This window comes from Erithacus rubecula, assembly GCF_903797595.1.
Source record: "Erithacus rubecula genome assembly, chromosome: 4".
NCBI lineage: Eukaryota > Metazoa > Chordata > Aves > Passeriformes > Muscicapidae > Erithacus > Erithacus rubecula.
Window position 1 is genome coordinate 1016912 of NC_136686.1, and position 14084 is coordinate 1030995.

The 14084-nt window shown below is 39.4% G+C and overlaps 2 protein-coding genes across 4 annotated transcripts in view; both read right to left on the reverse strand.

Annotated features, from left to right (window-relative positions):
- DERA (deoxyribose-phosphate aldolase) overlaps positions 1-6764 on the reverse strand; it is a 39196-nt gene extending 32432 nt beyond the window's left edge. The window contains exons 1-2 of one of the 3 annotated variants that reach the window (XM_079303731.1): positions 6690-6764; positions 760-857 (exon numbers count right to left, since the gene is read on the reverse strand). In XM_079303731.1, the coding sequence (XP_079159857.1) occupies positions 760-857; positions 6690-6720 (129 nt within the window). In that variant the 5' untranslated portion in view covers positions 6721-6764. The remainder of the gene's footprint in view (positions 1-759; positions 858-6689) is intronic. The other 2 variants (XM_079303732.1, XM_079303733.1) reach the window with 2 other exon arrangements.
- Positions 6765-8725: 1961 nt separating this feature from the next.
- Positions 8726-14084, reverse strand: part of STRAP (serine/threonine kinase receptor associated protein) — a 6806-nt gene continuing 1447 nt past the window's right edge. The window contains exons 3-10 of the mRNA XM_079304746.1: positions 13575-13656; positions 13264-13336; positions 12580-12676; positions 11582-11719; positions 11087-11223; positions 10498-10647; positions 9986-10051; positions 8726-9668 (exon numbers count right to left, since the gene is read on the reverse strand). Coding sequence (XP_079160872.1) covers positions 9601-9668; positions 9986-10051; positions 10498-10647; positions 11087-11223; positions 11582-11719; positions 12580-12676; positions 13264-13336; positions 13575-13656 — 811 coding nt within the window. The 3' untranslated portion in view covers positions 8726-9600. The remainder of the gene's footprint in view (positions 9669-9985; positions 10052-10497; positions 10648-11086; positions 11224-11581; positions 11720-12579; positions 12677-13263; positions 13337-13574; positions 13657-14084) is intronic.

Consider the following 14084-nt stretch of genomic DNA (forward strand, 5'->3'; position numbering starts at 1 on the left):
CACAATGGCTGCATGATGTCAATTCTTGCTTTGTTCTTCTCTAAGATTGATCCTTCATCATCTCCTTCCTCCTGCTCCCAGGTTTCCAGCTCCTTTTGCACATAACCATGTGCAGAGGGGAAACATCCCAAGCATTGTTTGCAGAACAGCTGCTTGGTGAAAGGATAAACAGTTTGTCTTTTCATACTAAAATGGACAAAACCCAACCATTAACCTTATCTCAGCAGCTGAAAATCAGTTTTCCTAACATTAGTGGGCTCCTTCCCCCCACCAAATGCCACAGCCAGTCAGGATTTTTGAATTTTAGCTAAAAAACTAGTTAAGCAATGAAATCACACACATTGAGAATGTTTAAGCAAAGAAAAATCATCCAGGTAGGTCAAATTTGACAGGGACCATGATCATATCTTACAGCTTTAAAATTAAAAAATAGAAGGCAGCATGCAGAGAAGTCTGTCTGGGAAACAGAATAAATGTGGAGGGATAGTAATATACAATTTAATCCACTCATGAATAAAGATGACTTAAATCCATTTGCAGTTTTGCCAGTCATGAGTTATAAGGTTTTTAACTTGTTTGGATAAATGCATCACCTTATTCCATCCCATCATCATCAAATACAAATTACTAAAATAAGACATGGACAAGCACATCTTTTAAGTTTACATGTATCTTGAAAAAAATTCAATATCACAGCCTGGAGAGGGAGAGTGACTGTTTAAAAAATACAGGAACAGAATGCATAAGAAGAGCACTTACTTGCCAATTACCTTTCACAGTTTTCCATTTTTGAATTTGTTCTGCATGCCTCACCACTGCAGGTCGATTCACATGCACTTTTGAGATCCAGCCAAGTTCTAGGGGGACAAACAAAGAAAGGGGAAAAAAAAAAGAGCAAAAAATAAGGCTTATCTATTTCTGTGTGCTTTTAATAGGTGTGATACTTCAGAAGAAAGTTGTAGAAAGTTTGGGAGCTCTGAAGAGAGTTGTGCTTATCACTAGCCCAAAATAAGCTCAGCTTGTTAGGGGATGATCTGTGAACTGGGTACTTCACACAGCATGTTGTGTGTGCCACTACAAGTGAATTAACTGAGTGCTGACGAGAGAGACACTCTGCTGCCAGCCCTGGACTGAGAAGTTTATTATATGCAGCATGAAAAAAAAAAAACAACCCCAAAAAACCCAACAACCTACAAAACAGCCTTCTGCCATTGCTTGATGACTTATTTCTCGATTCCAGAATTCCCAAAAATCAGATGCTCACATGTACTAAAATAATGAAACTGTCCAGAGCCAGAACCAAATATTGGCCACTTCTTAACAAAGGGGAACTGGTAAAGGAGAACTGAGGGCTCAGCTCTTGAATCTTTAAATTTCTGCTTAATATGGTAAACCCAGAGTGTAATTCTTAATATTAACAAACAGATTGGTCATGAGAATACACAGGAAAAAGAAAGTGGAATATCTTTGAAATCTCTCACATCCCACAACATAAATAATTCTTCTAAATACCAGTCATATAAGCATTCCATGAAAACACTCTGAAAAGAACATCCACAATCATTAACCAGCAATCATCAGCAAATCACCACCATCAATCATCAAACATCATCACCAGTTAAGGTCAGAATATGGACATGGGCATAGATGGTAGGAGATAATAATTCTGGGTGACTGAATTCATTAAGAGCATGTCACTCTATGAATCTTCTTTACTACAGTGTTAAATTACATTTCCCTTGAGCATATTGATTAAAAAAAAGGTTTCAAACTTTAAAAAAAGAAAAAAAGCTGGTAAACAAAGAAAATTGCTACAAAAACTACATCTACAACTCTCCTCCTTTTTTGGTTATCAGTAGCAACACAGGATACATTTGACAAAGTCCATGGGGGAGAAATCCAAACATAAATAAATAAACAGAGGAGGGAGATACAAACTCTGTGTTATGATTCTTCTGTTACATGCCAGGTGCTGAGGTAGCATCATTTAATCATAATCCCATTTATTATAACAACTTTTGAACCCTCCTGGGTACACAGTGACCTTTCAGCCCCTCTGGAAAATGCCATAAACCAGAGGAAGCAGTTTAGATGAGGAACTCAGCTTCTCTCTCCCTAATAAGGATCCTTTCAGCTGTCTGCTCTAACCTATTCTTTCTAAAATTTTGAAGGCAATCAACAAAACCAACTAATAAATATTTACAAAAACAATTATTTGGGAGAATATGAAGACAGTGTCCAGTTTGTTAGGGAAAATGCAAGTTTGAGATGAAAAATTTAAATTAAAGGACACAACCATGAGTAGGTTAACTCTTCATTAGTCATTGTTTGATTCAGTCTGATACAACTGTTTATCTGCCCCACATGATTCTTGAGCATCCTGACTCAGGTCTAAGCAACCTTTTTATGATGTACAGCCCTGCATACTAGATCAGCTTAAAGGAAATAATAAACTAAAAAATATTTGGAGAAAAAAAAAATAAAGAAGAAAATTCAAAATGGGACAAAAAGCATGGACGGAGAGTGGAAGTGGAAATGAGCTAATACTTCTGCTTTGCCCAAAGTCTCCTGTGAAAATCACCAAATATCAGCTGATCAGCAATAGCTGACTGCACCTTCTTTGCAAATATGACAAAATCCATTGGCTTAAGCCCTTTTCACTGTCTGACACATTTTACTCTGCTTTCAGTGACTCAGGGCTAGTCCCAAAGCAACTCAGTCATGTCTAATGTCTAATTTTTGTGCATGCCATGCAAGAGTCCCTGAAAGAGCACAGAAAGTGCATCTCCAAGAATGTTTTTGAGTCTGGGAACTCAAACCACAGTGCACAGCACAGGCAGAGAAATTTTAAAAAAAAATTTAAAAGGAATAATGTAACAAAATTAGAGCTCCATCCTTTCTTTTCAACTTAATGTGAGGAATCATGCAGCTTACTACAGGAAACAAAATGGTGCAATAAAAATGGCACTGCAAGGAAGGACAAAGGTTCTGGTAATATGCAGCAGCAGATGGAGGCTTCCATAGAACACAGACCTTTTATTCAAGCCCATTCCTACATTAATTAAAGCAATGGGTAAGTGAAAACAAATATGTCTCAGCATAATTGTCTCTAAATAGACTTTCAAAGTTTGCCATGTGAGGTCTCAAAGCTTTAGATCTAAAGTGCCTTTATTCAAAAAAAAAAAAAAAAAAATCACTCACAATTCCAACTTTTCTCTTTTTTTTCCATTAAGTATCAGAATAAAACCATTTTTTGAAATAGAGCTGACTGCTTTTGGATTCCCCCCTCCCTCACTCCCCCAAGCTTTATGATTTAGTATCTGGCTAAGGAAAACTATATTTAATTAGGCTCATTAACCTTGCAGTGTGAACATGTCTTTTTTTCTTTTTTTTAAATAAGTCATCTGCTAGTCATCTGCACAGTCATGTGGCTTCAGGGATAAAAGTAATTAAAGCAGTTACACTACAGCTAATTAGTCAATATTCTGTAATCACTCTTCTAGTTTACTTTTTTCTCTGAAGACATTTGAAAAAATCATATTCAATTGCTTAACAGGAAATTCATCTCCTCTCTTTGAAGAACACGAAATCCAAAAATAAGCATTTCCTCAGAAAACAATAAATAAAACCACTTCATTAGGATAATTACATAAATATCTAAGCTTCCTAACACATTCCTCATAAACCAGACTAAGCTTTACAGAAGCTTTTAAAAAAATGTGTTGATGGCATCCCTTCAGATGGTGAAACAGAAAGCTCAAGAATGCCTGAGGCAGTAGTTTCACAAGCATTTCAAGGCAGCACTGCTCCCAAAAGAAGCTGCCCCCCTCAACTGGTGATTCCATTTGTGTGCCAGGGACAGCATGTGTGCTCCTCTCCTACCAGGAGCACAGGATAAAACAGGGAAGGGAAGGGCTGAAAGCTGTTATTGTGGGAGAACAACATGTCCTGAACCTTCCTGGAGAAATGAGGAGCTCAGCTGGCCACACAAAGCCACTGAAGGGAGAAAAGAGCTTTGGGATCAGTTCTTGTTACAGCTGTCTCACCATGAAGCTGTTGAGAGATTTGGGGGTTATCCAGCTTGGTCAAGACACAACTCATGGCTATTTTTCCATAGTGACACTTGATACAGACCAACAGATCCTTAATTTTATGTGGGTCTTCCTTTATGTGACAGAAGTTCAGTCTGACATCTCGCCCCAAAAACCCAGCTGTCCTCACAACCCCGAGTAAAACAGGACACAGAGGCCAAAACAGAATAGTTGCAATGAAAATTCATCTAAATCCTGGTCTGTACCTGCTTTTCCCTCAGCAGAAGAACTGATTTGGTCACTCCACCCAGTGCCTTGCTTATTTCCAAGACATCTACTTATTCTTCAAAGATGATGAAAATTACCCAGCAGATTCAAAAGGTGTTAGAACAGTGAAGAACCAGAGTCACAGTACAGGCTAAAACCAGCTATTAATATATTAGAACAGAATTATCCTGTCTTGAAAAGGGATGTAACACTTCATTATCTAAATGCCACTTACCACCAGGCTAGCTCTCACATGTAGAAGGCTCAGAAATACCAACTATAATTAAAAATATCAATTGAAACATAATGAATGTATTTTTGGCCCTTCAACTAGAGTGTCTGAGCAACACAGATAGATAATGGGGTTTTATTTTTAATCCAAGACCACTGCAAAACAACTGCAATTAATTAGTTATTACCCAGAATACATACATATATGTGTGTGTATATATATATTCAGACATACAGGGGGAAGGGAAGGCTCTTTGTCCAGATTCTTTACATGATTTTTGGATGGAAAATGTATCAGTGTATGAGGCTGGACAGCCTCTGCCTGTGCACATTAGAGTCTTTTCATCTAACATGCACCTGTTCTTCATTCCAAGGAAATACTTTCTTCCACTAAGGTGCAGTGCTGGGTACAAGAGAAGGAGATAAGGGGGGAAGAATCAGGAATTTTACAATAATGGTTTTGTTTTTTTTAACTCAGACAGGAAAGTGCTACATGCCATGATTTGTGAAGAGTTTGGCTTGTCAGTAATAAACAAACAGATCCTCTCTAAAGGTAATATCAGAGACCTCCTGCTTGAATAATGACATTATGCACAAAGCACAGAAACAGCAGACACAGAAAAAGACACAAACATTATATTTTTAACTAATTTTTTTTTTACCACTAGATGTCCCTGTTAGAAAAGTGTAATTCTACACAAAGCTGTGTGGGAAACAGGACAAATCACCTGAATTACAGTCCAAGCTGCTGGCAGAGGCTTGTGAAACCTTCAAAAGCTGAAGTGCCTAAATCACAGAAGCAGTGAGTACTGGAAGCAACCATGAAAGACAAAGGTAAGAGTTTACCCTGTCCTTTCTGAGACTGCTACCAGCTAAGGTACTGCACTGGGATATGTTAAAAGCTGTATTGAGTATGCTGCTGTATTTCAGATATGGATTTAGTGCTGTTTAAAGCAGCCAGCATAAGGCAGGTACTGGAATTAAACAGTCACTCCCTTCCCTACACCTGCCCTGAACATCTAACCCAGCTCATTTTGACCACAACTGGTTTAAACCAAGATCTCTGGGAAGGGATGGCAACAAGTACCAGAACTGAGCCGACCTCACCTTCAAGTTTCTGGATTCCCCACTCACCAATTAATCTTAAGCTTGAATTTTCTAAGAAAAAGCATGGCACACGCCTAGTTTAAAGCAACTGGAGTGCAGACTGTCGTGCTAGCTATTTTTCCTACCAGATTCGTTTTGTCAGTACATTGTTGATGTTTGTTTCAACTCTCCAGACGGCTGCAATTGAAACTCACCTGTCCCTACAAGCAGCCCGTGAACAAGGACATCAGAGAGCAGCTAGCTCACTTTAGAAAGCTACAACATTTCCAGTTCCCATTACAGTTTCAGTGAACGGAAACACAGCTCTCATTTGTCCATCACCATTTAAACAGCATGCTGGCTCTGCAAAAGCGCCTGTGCTTATCCCCTGATGCCACAATGTCCTGAACTCTGCCCGTGCCAGCTGGGAGAGCTGCCTGCTCCCCACCCTCTTCCCTTTGCTCCCCTCTTCTGTGACACCACCCTTGTCCCCTACTCACACCGAGCAATCGTCACACCAAAAGTGCCGCTGCTTTAACTCATCCCGCTGCTGCAGTGGGGTTTTGCTCAGGAAGCTGCAGCACTTTCCCCTTCCCCAGCAAGAGGAGAAAGGGCAAAGGCAGGGAAAGCCCCTCCTGGCTGTGCTCTGCTTTATCTAAGGCACAGCCACCTTTTGGGCCGGAGACTAGAAACACCTGGGAAATCCTCAGAGAGCAAGCAACAAGGATAACGAGCAGAAGAGGCGGAGTCTCCAGTTTGCAAATCAGAGACCCGATTGTTTTTGATCTCTTTGTCACAGCCCCAGGGCTGCCCTCCAACCTGTGACCCTGCTCGGAACCCCTCGATCCAAAAACGTTAAGAAGGGTTAAAAACCTGCAGCAGCAAACCGTGCTCCCGGTTACATGTCAGAGCACCCAGGGGAAGCGCAGCGCTGTTCCATTCCGGATGGAATTTCCATTAGAGGAGGGGCCGGGCTGCGGCACCGCCCGGGACCCGCAGCGCGCACCGGGGATGCTCTGCCCGGGGGATGCCCGGGGGATCCCCGGGAATGGCCGGCCCGGGGAAAGCCCTTACCCAGCTCGGTGCCCGGGTTCCGGCCCGCCATGGCCCCGCTGTCCCGGCCCGGTCGGTCCCGCCCCGCTCGGGCAGGAAGCGGCGGGGCCGCGGCTCCGCCACGTGGGGAGCGCCCGGGCCGGGCCGGGAGACGCTCCCGGAGCCACGGGAAATTCCGTGCTGCTAAAAACCCTGTGCAATGCCGGCTTTGGCATTCATGGGTGAGCTTTCGCACGCCGCTATGGACCGTAAATATAGTACTATGTATAATTATACTACTTATATACACATTAATATACACTACACTATTTAACCTTTCGTTAGTTTACATAATCCATTAGTTTATAGAAATAGCGGGAGGATGAATGTATTATATCATAGGCCTTAGCATATAATAAATGATGCTTCTATGTGACTGAAAGAATGGTAGGAAACAATTATATTGATTCTCTCATCTGCTGACCGACCTCTCCAGGAGATAAGAAAACAGTGACAAAGCAGAATACCTGGGAAGAATCGTAGAGGATTTGTTAACCCCTTATGGGAGGACATGGAATAGCAGGATGGAGACACAATAAGAAATAAAATACATCTCACAGGATGTCGTGCAGAAAAGTTAGTGTGTAAAGAAAACAAACCAAAGAGTTCCTGAAACATCAGAAACTCACAGGAATGTCTGAATAGTGTCTGAAGCACATGAATATGTACATACCTCAAGAATTACAAGCTTTCAAGTACTTGTGGTGGTGCATCCTCCTCCTCCTCCCCCTTTTCCAGGCCACACTGTCATCTAAGAAATTGCTGTGATGCCTTGTCCTTGACACACAGCACTGGGCTCAGCTCCTCTTGAGCTCATCACAAACACTGTCTGCTTCCAGGAACTGCTGCTGTCTAAAGAGCTCTTGTTTTCTTTATGAACAGCCTTGGAAATTATTTTTCATGCCGAGTGGCATAACATCCCTGTTCCCACACTTTCAAACAAAGTGCCAACCTTAACTGTGTCTGGGATGAAACACTGTTACCTTGGATATCTAAGTTATGCTTGTAAGGAAGGTTAAATCCTAAATTAGGTTAAATGCTATAAAGTGTTATTCCTCTGTTAAATTGTTATAGTAAAGTTGTAAGTTAAGTCAGGCATAAGTGTTGTTCCTGTGTAAAACTTTTAAGGTAGAAGTTAATGCTTTTAGGCCTTACTCCTATTTATCCTTGCCCTCATTATACACACACATCCCTTTAGACAGTTCTCTGTTAATTTCTGTTTTGATTCCTGGACTTTGTTTGGTTTTGTTGTTTGTTTCTCCCATGCATGCCTTAACTGTCCAGTAAGTAGCAGAGTGAATCTTCCCAATGAACTTTGTGGTCATGTTGCTTAATATTAAATCTGGGTTTTGCTGATAACCCTCACTGGTGATTTTTCGAACACTTGTTCATAACAGTACTTTAGTTTTTGTTGGGTTTTTTAAATTTATTCCAGTATTTCCATAGCTGTTAGTACATATTAGGTTTTTGTGACCATTAGATGTTTAACTTTTATCCCAGAACATAAAAGCTGTAAATGTAGAATGAGGGACATGGTTTTCTGGTGAACTTGGGAACAACTAGATTAACAGCCCAACTTGATGGCAAAGGTTGTTTGTTGTTTTTTTCTCCAGCTAAATGATTCTGAAATTCTATTCCAGACATCTCTATGCAATACTATAGAGCCTACTGCAAATCTGGAATAAAACCCACAGCACGCAACAAGTTTCACCATGAGGTGAGGTGTTCCAAGTTCCTCATTTTAAATGCATCCAATTTGTAAAATAAAATTGTTATACTCAAGTACTAGATATGGAGCCTTAGTGGAATGAGCAAGGCTGAACCATTTAGCTGTAAATTCAAGTTGCTTGTTTTTAGAGTAAAATTCAAATAGAGATAGTCTGCAAAAACAGGACAGTAAGGAAAGTAGGAATATGAAAAAATAAAACTGTGTGTGAATAAATATCTCTTTCTTCTTACCACACAGAATGCATTATGTAAATCTTTCAGCATAACATTAAAGGAAATGACAAGTGGAAGAATGGCAATTATTTTCTTTAATGAAGAAAATATGATTTATAACCTTGAAAGGGTAACTTTTTTATCCAGTCTGGAGGACTAAACCCAAGCTTTACACAGATTTGCAGCCAGCCTCTGATATTTCCATGTACAACCAAATACTTCAGGCAGCACGTTTAATTTAGGAATTTTCACTGTCTCTCTTTTTAAAGACTCATGTTTACATTCAAACTTTAAAGAATAAAAAAGATACAAAGCTTACAGATCAAAGAACTTGCCACCCTCTGTACCAACACTAAAACATTCTTCTGCTTTCTGTCTTTACAGTACAAACCCAAGATGCCAAGGATTCTGTGATTAATGCTTTTCCATGTCATGAACCCAACGCTCAGAAGTAATGTACGAGTTTGGAGAGGCATTTTATTTAGACAACTGAAAACAGTTAAACATTCAGAAGCAGCATACAATGAAACAAAACCCAAACCAAATACTTTTAAGTACATAATCCCTTCTTTTTTCAACTAGAGCCAATTTTTCCAACTTTCAAGAAAAAAAAAAAAAAGGTAAAAGCCATTGTATCTCTTCTTGGTAATAATGAAAACACACTACAATGAGTCTAATTGAGATTGGAGAGACTGGATCTTGGCTTGCACACTTCTTTGAAAAGACAGTAGGCAGTTATGCCAAAAAGCCAGCAGAACTCTACTACTTGTCTTTTGGGTTTTTATTTGGATGCTCAGTTCTCTTACAGACAACACCCAGCCAGTTCCACCGCACTCTCAGCAATTACTGCCCATCTTTGCCCCAGGCAGGGAGCGCTCTCTGCAAGGCTGCTGTCTGTCACTGTCACTTGATTTAGTCTCGCATGTCCACGTGCCACTAACAGCTGCAGGAATCAGGCTTTCACTTCAGGAGTTGAGCTGTACACTGTATCTGAGTTTTCAGAGGCAATCTCTTCTGCAACTAAACAAAAAGGGTGTTACTTAATTTCAAATTTCACTTGAGATACTTAAACCAAAGAAAGAGACCAGTTCAGTTTGTTTCCCCACTGAACTTGATACAGTTGTTCCACCCCATCTGTTCTGCCTGCACAGCTCTGTCACCAGTCTGACACCTACCACATAATCAATGTCAGGCAAATGCATTCAAAGATCTTCTGAAAAGAGTGAAAAATACAAGTAAGCACTTGAGAGAAAGTACTTCTTCCATACTAAGGAATATTATCATCTTGACTGTCTTTAAACACTGAGGCAGTTGAAGCTGACAATTCAGTTCATTACCTATTTCCTCCTCTGCAGTTCCTGGAAGGGTAGTCCTTGCTTTTGCTGCTTCTGCATTCTCCTCTTCTGTAAAGAAGGAGTAGAAAAATAGTCAATACCTTCAGTTCCACCTATCCACCTTAATTTAAAAAGAAAAAAAAGTAATTTCCATGTAATTCAGCACTGAGGAGAAACACTTGAGCAAGCAATTCTATTAATGAATATCCACATGTAGTTATTGCTTCGCTCTCCCCAAGCTGAAAGAATCAGAGTACAATATAAAATAAAACCACCATCCACACTTTCTAGGGTCTCTCTTTCAGAATTATAATTGCATCACATATTTCTTGCTCTTTAACATAAAAATACACCAGACTCTTGGCTTAAATATCCACAAAGATTATATTCAAAAAGCTTACTGGTATGCTGTTAATTACAGCTACACAAATACATCCTTCAATCTAACAGAGAAGAGCAGAAAGCCTCAGAAGACAGGAGTTGCCAAGTTTCACCAGGACCAAGCAGGCACTTACCAGGAACTACACACTTCCAAAGGCCATAGGTTTTGCCTACTGTTGTCTGCCACAGCCTTAGTGTGCCATCCTCAGAGCCACTTGCATATAACTCTCCGTCGGGGCTAAACCGCACGCAGTGAATGGGGCCAAAGTGCCCTTTGTAAGATTCTGAAGGGAGCAAGGCAACACCATCCATTTCAAATTTCAGCCAACAACTGAAACTTAAGTGCAAACCCATCCCTTTCTGATACAAATTTAAATGAAAACTGGATCAGTATGGAAATACACTTTCTTTGAAATAAATTTGGCCAACATGTAATATTTTTCATAAAATCTTCTAACTGACATGTCTAATGAATGGTATGACAATTTAACATACAGCTATTATAGCAATACACAATAAGATTTTTTTAAAATAAGTGCAGAATTGCTGAATATATGTTTTAATTAGTTCTAGAATACTAGGTATATTGAGATAGCAAAAAATGCTTCACTTATTATATACATTTCATAAGACCTCATTTGAGTACAACAATTTCATTTACTGGTCATTATTTTATTAACACCTATTTCAGAACTCCTTTATGATTATAGGAGACAAACATACCTAATTCTTCTCCTGTATTATAGTCATATTTATAGAGTTTAAAATCTTCACCACCAGCAACCAAACATTCTTTTGCAGGGTGAAGTGATGCAGAATTGATTGTAGCAGGTGCTTCAAATGATTTAATCTGCTCTAGACTGAGGGAGAAAAATTTGTTAACAAAGTTCATATTTAAAAAAAAATCCTCAGAGCAAGGAAAATTGTGATCCTACTAATCTCAACTGCTTTTTCCAGAAATAGAATACAACCCCCCAGAGTTTCTGAAACAAGTTTTGATACTTGCAAATCATGCTTGTCAAGTTAGAAATGAGTTTAGAATAAGCAAAACAAAAGCTCACACATACAAAACTACTTCCTGGAATATGTTTAAGCATGTAACTTCCCTTCTTGAAACATCCCAGAGATGCCAATTTTGACAACTTGGTGACTCTGGCCCTGTACAGCCAGATTTTCCCCACAGGAGGCCACCTGTGAAAACTGGAGCTGTGCACTCACGTTTCTGCACTATGAAAAGCAATAGTCTTCCCATAGGTTATGACCAGGATCTGTCCTTCTGGAACATACTCCATGCTGCTCACTGACATTGCCACATTTAGTGACTTCACCTCAGTCATGGTACTCCGGTCCCAGAGGCTTAAAAAAAAACAAAAAGGGGAAAAAAAACTCTCAGACCACTTGTAAATCAAACACTTTCCACCTCACATCCATGGAAAGACCTCAGTCAAAAAAAGTACCCCTCAAGGAATGTGGTTTGATTCCACTTCAGATCTTCAATGGCTTTATCTGCATTCTCACCTAGGCCAAGCTTAAGACACATCCCTTTTCTAAAAATACTTCTATCTTTGAAGCTTAATGCCACAACATTAAATGATACATACACACCATTTAACTACTCAGTGATTCTCTTGAAGATTCCATTCTCCAAAAGATGAAGAGGCACTAATCCCAATTTACAGAGGTTCATTAAACATAATATAGTTTTCTATCTAGCAGTGCAAAAGGTATCTAAACAGAAATTTATCTGTGCTGCTATGACAAATAAAATCTTTATTCCTTAGCTGACTGCTGCATTTCTATTCCTGCAATTTGGAGAAAAACAAACAGGATTTGGCTCTTGCCTATCTTGAACATCAGGAAACTGAAGAAGACAAAGCAGCAACAGCTCAGGACAGTGTGTATGCAAGAGACCTCATCTACAGATTCATCTCCTTTAGGATTACAAAAGGCATAAATTTATTTATGCACTTCTCAAAGACCACCTCTTCTTATCAGGAAGAACACATCTGTGAGGAGCACATGCTTATGGGGAAATTAGAACTATTAGCAAAATGATCCCTGACAGCAGAACATAGCTGCATCAGGCATGCAGCTACAATAATCTAGGATCAGGTAACTTGTGCTACTCAGATCCTCAACCAAAATAACACAACTATATCCTCACAGAGAACATGAAATAAAGAAAACAAAGAAAACTCCAAGTTACTTTTTCTTACCGGACAGTTTTATCGTCAGCTGAAAGAATCTGTTTGTCATCACTGCTCCATAAAGCCTTTTTAATGCCAGAAGTATGTCCACTGACAACATCAGGTTCTTAAAATAAAGCCAAACATTTTAATACATGCAATAAAATGAAATAATGGCATGCAGCAGTTCAGAGGCTTCCTTAAGCTACCCAGATTTCCATCTACTAGAGACTGTAGAATTACTTCCAGCACTTAGGACTTTGTAGATCTCATTCCAGGAACAGGATAAATGCAAACTGGGTATCTGATTGCCTAGCTTTCAAAAACTTCACTAGATGAACATCACTGTTCTCTGGTTTCAGCCATCAACTGAATTTAAACACATATATGTGGAGTCTTTTTTTCTTTCAGATGATTAAATTTGAATTAATTAAGCCAATTTTGAGTGTGTTTGCACTGAACTGAAACATGCTCTGCTTGATGTCCCATTCCTGGAAGTGTTCAAGACCAGGTTCAACAGGGCTTTAATCATCCTGGTCCAGCAGTCCACAGAAGAGAATTTGGAACCATGTGATCTTTAGGGGCCTCTCCAACCCCAGCAATTCTGTGGCCCTTTGTTTTTTGTGATCCATAACAGAAAGTATTGCCTTAATTTCAAAGCTTTTATTTGACTTTTAAAAATTCTCTAAGAACCAGTTTTAAAAGCAGACTCACCTGCTTCTGGCTTGCTCAAGTCATAGATACGCAAGAGCTTATCTTGTCCACCTGTTAACAGATAATTGCTATCCTGAAACAGAAGTTATAGAGAGTCAACTCTACATTGAATCAAAATGCAGCCTTTGTGAGTTAAAATCACAGCCTTTCCCCTCAGACAGCCTCTAACACATTTACCCTACAATCTTAAAAAAGAGCAGTGGTATTTTAGACTGTTATGACATATAGTAAAAAAGCAAAAAAGTAACTAATAGCAAAACATACTCAAGAGCTTATTCCCCTGGTGAACAAGGTACAAAGGTTTCTCATACCTGTGTGAAATCCACACTTTTGACAATGTGTTTGTGAGCCAGTGTGATCAGTTCATCGCCTGACACAGCATCCCACACTTTGCTAAACAGCAAGAGGAAACATTCAGATTTTAGAAGCACCAGGACAAATCAACCTGGACAGTCAGATGAATTTGTAAGCAATCTTTCCTGATGCCACCACAACATTTTATCCTAAGCACTGCATTCTGGTAAGTTGTAACCCAGTTAGTCAATAAGAATAATTTATGTATTTTTACTAGAGCTTTTTTTGGACTACCCCACCACTTTCCTTTCTGTACTTTTCTTCTTCAGGATCGTGCAAACTAATTAACATTTTAGTCTGAAGACAAAGATGGCTCTTCTCTGCAACTTCATTAATAGAACTTGCCCTCTACTAACAAGATTCCACTTGCAAAATATTCGTTAATACTGTAAACAGCACAAACAAACAACAAAAAACATCAAAGAACTAATTCATTAGAAGTTTCTCGTAATAAGAAGAGGCTAACT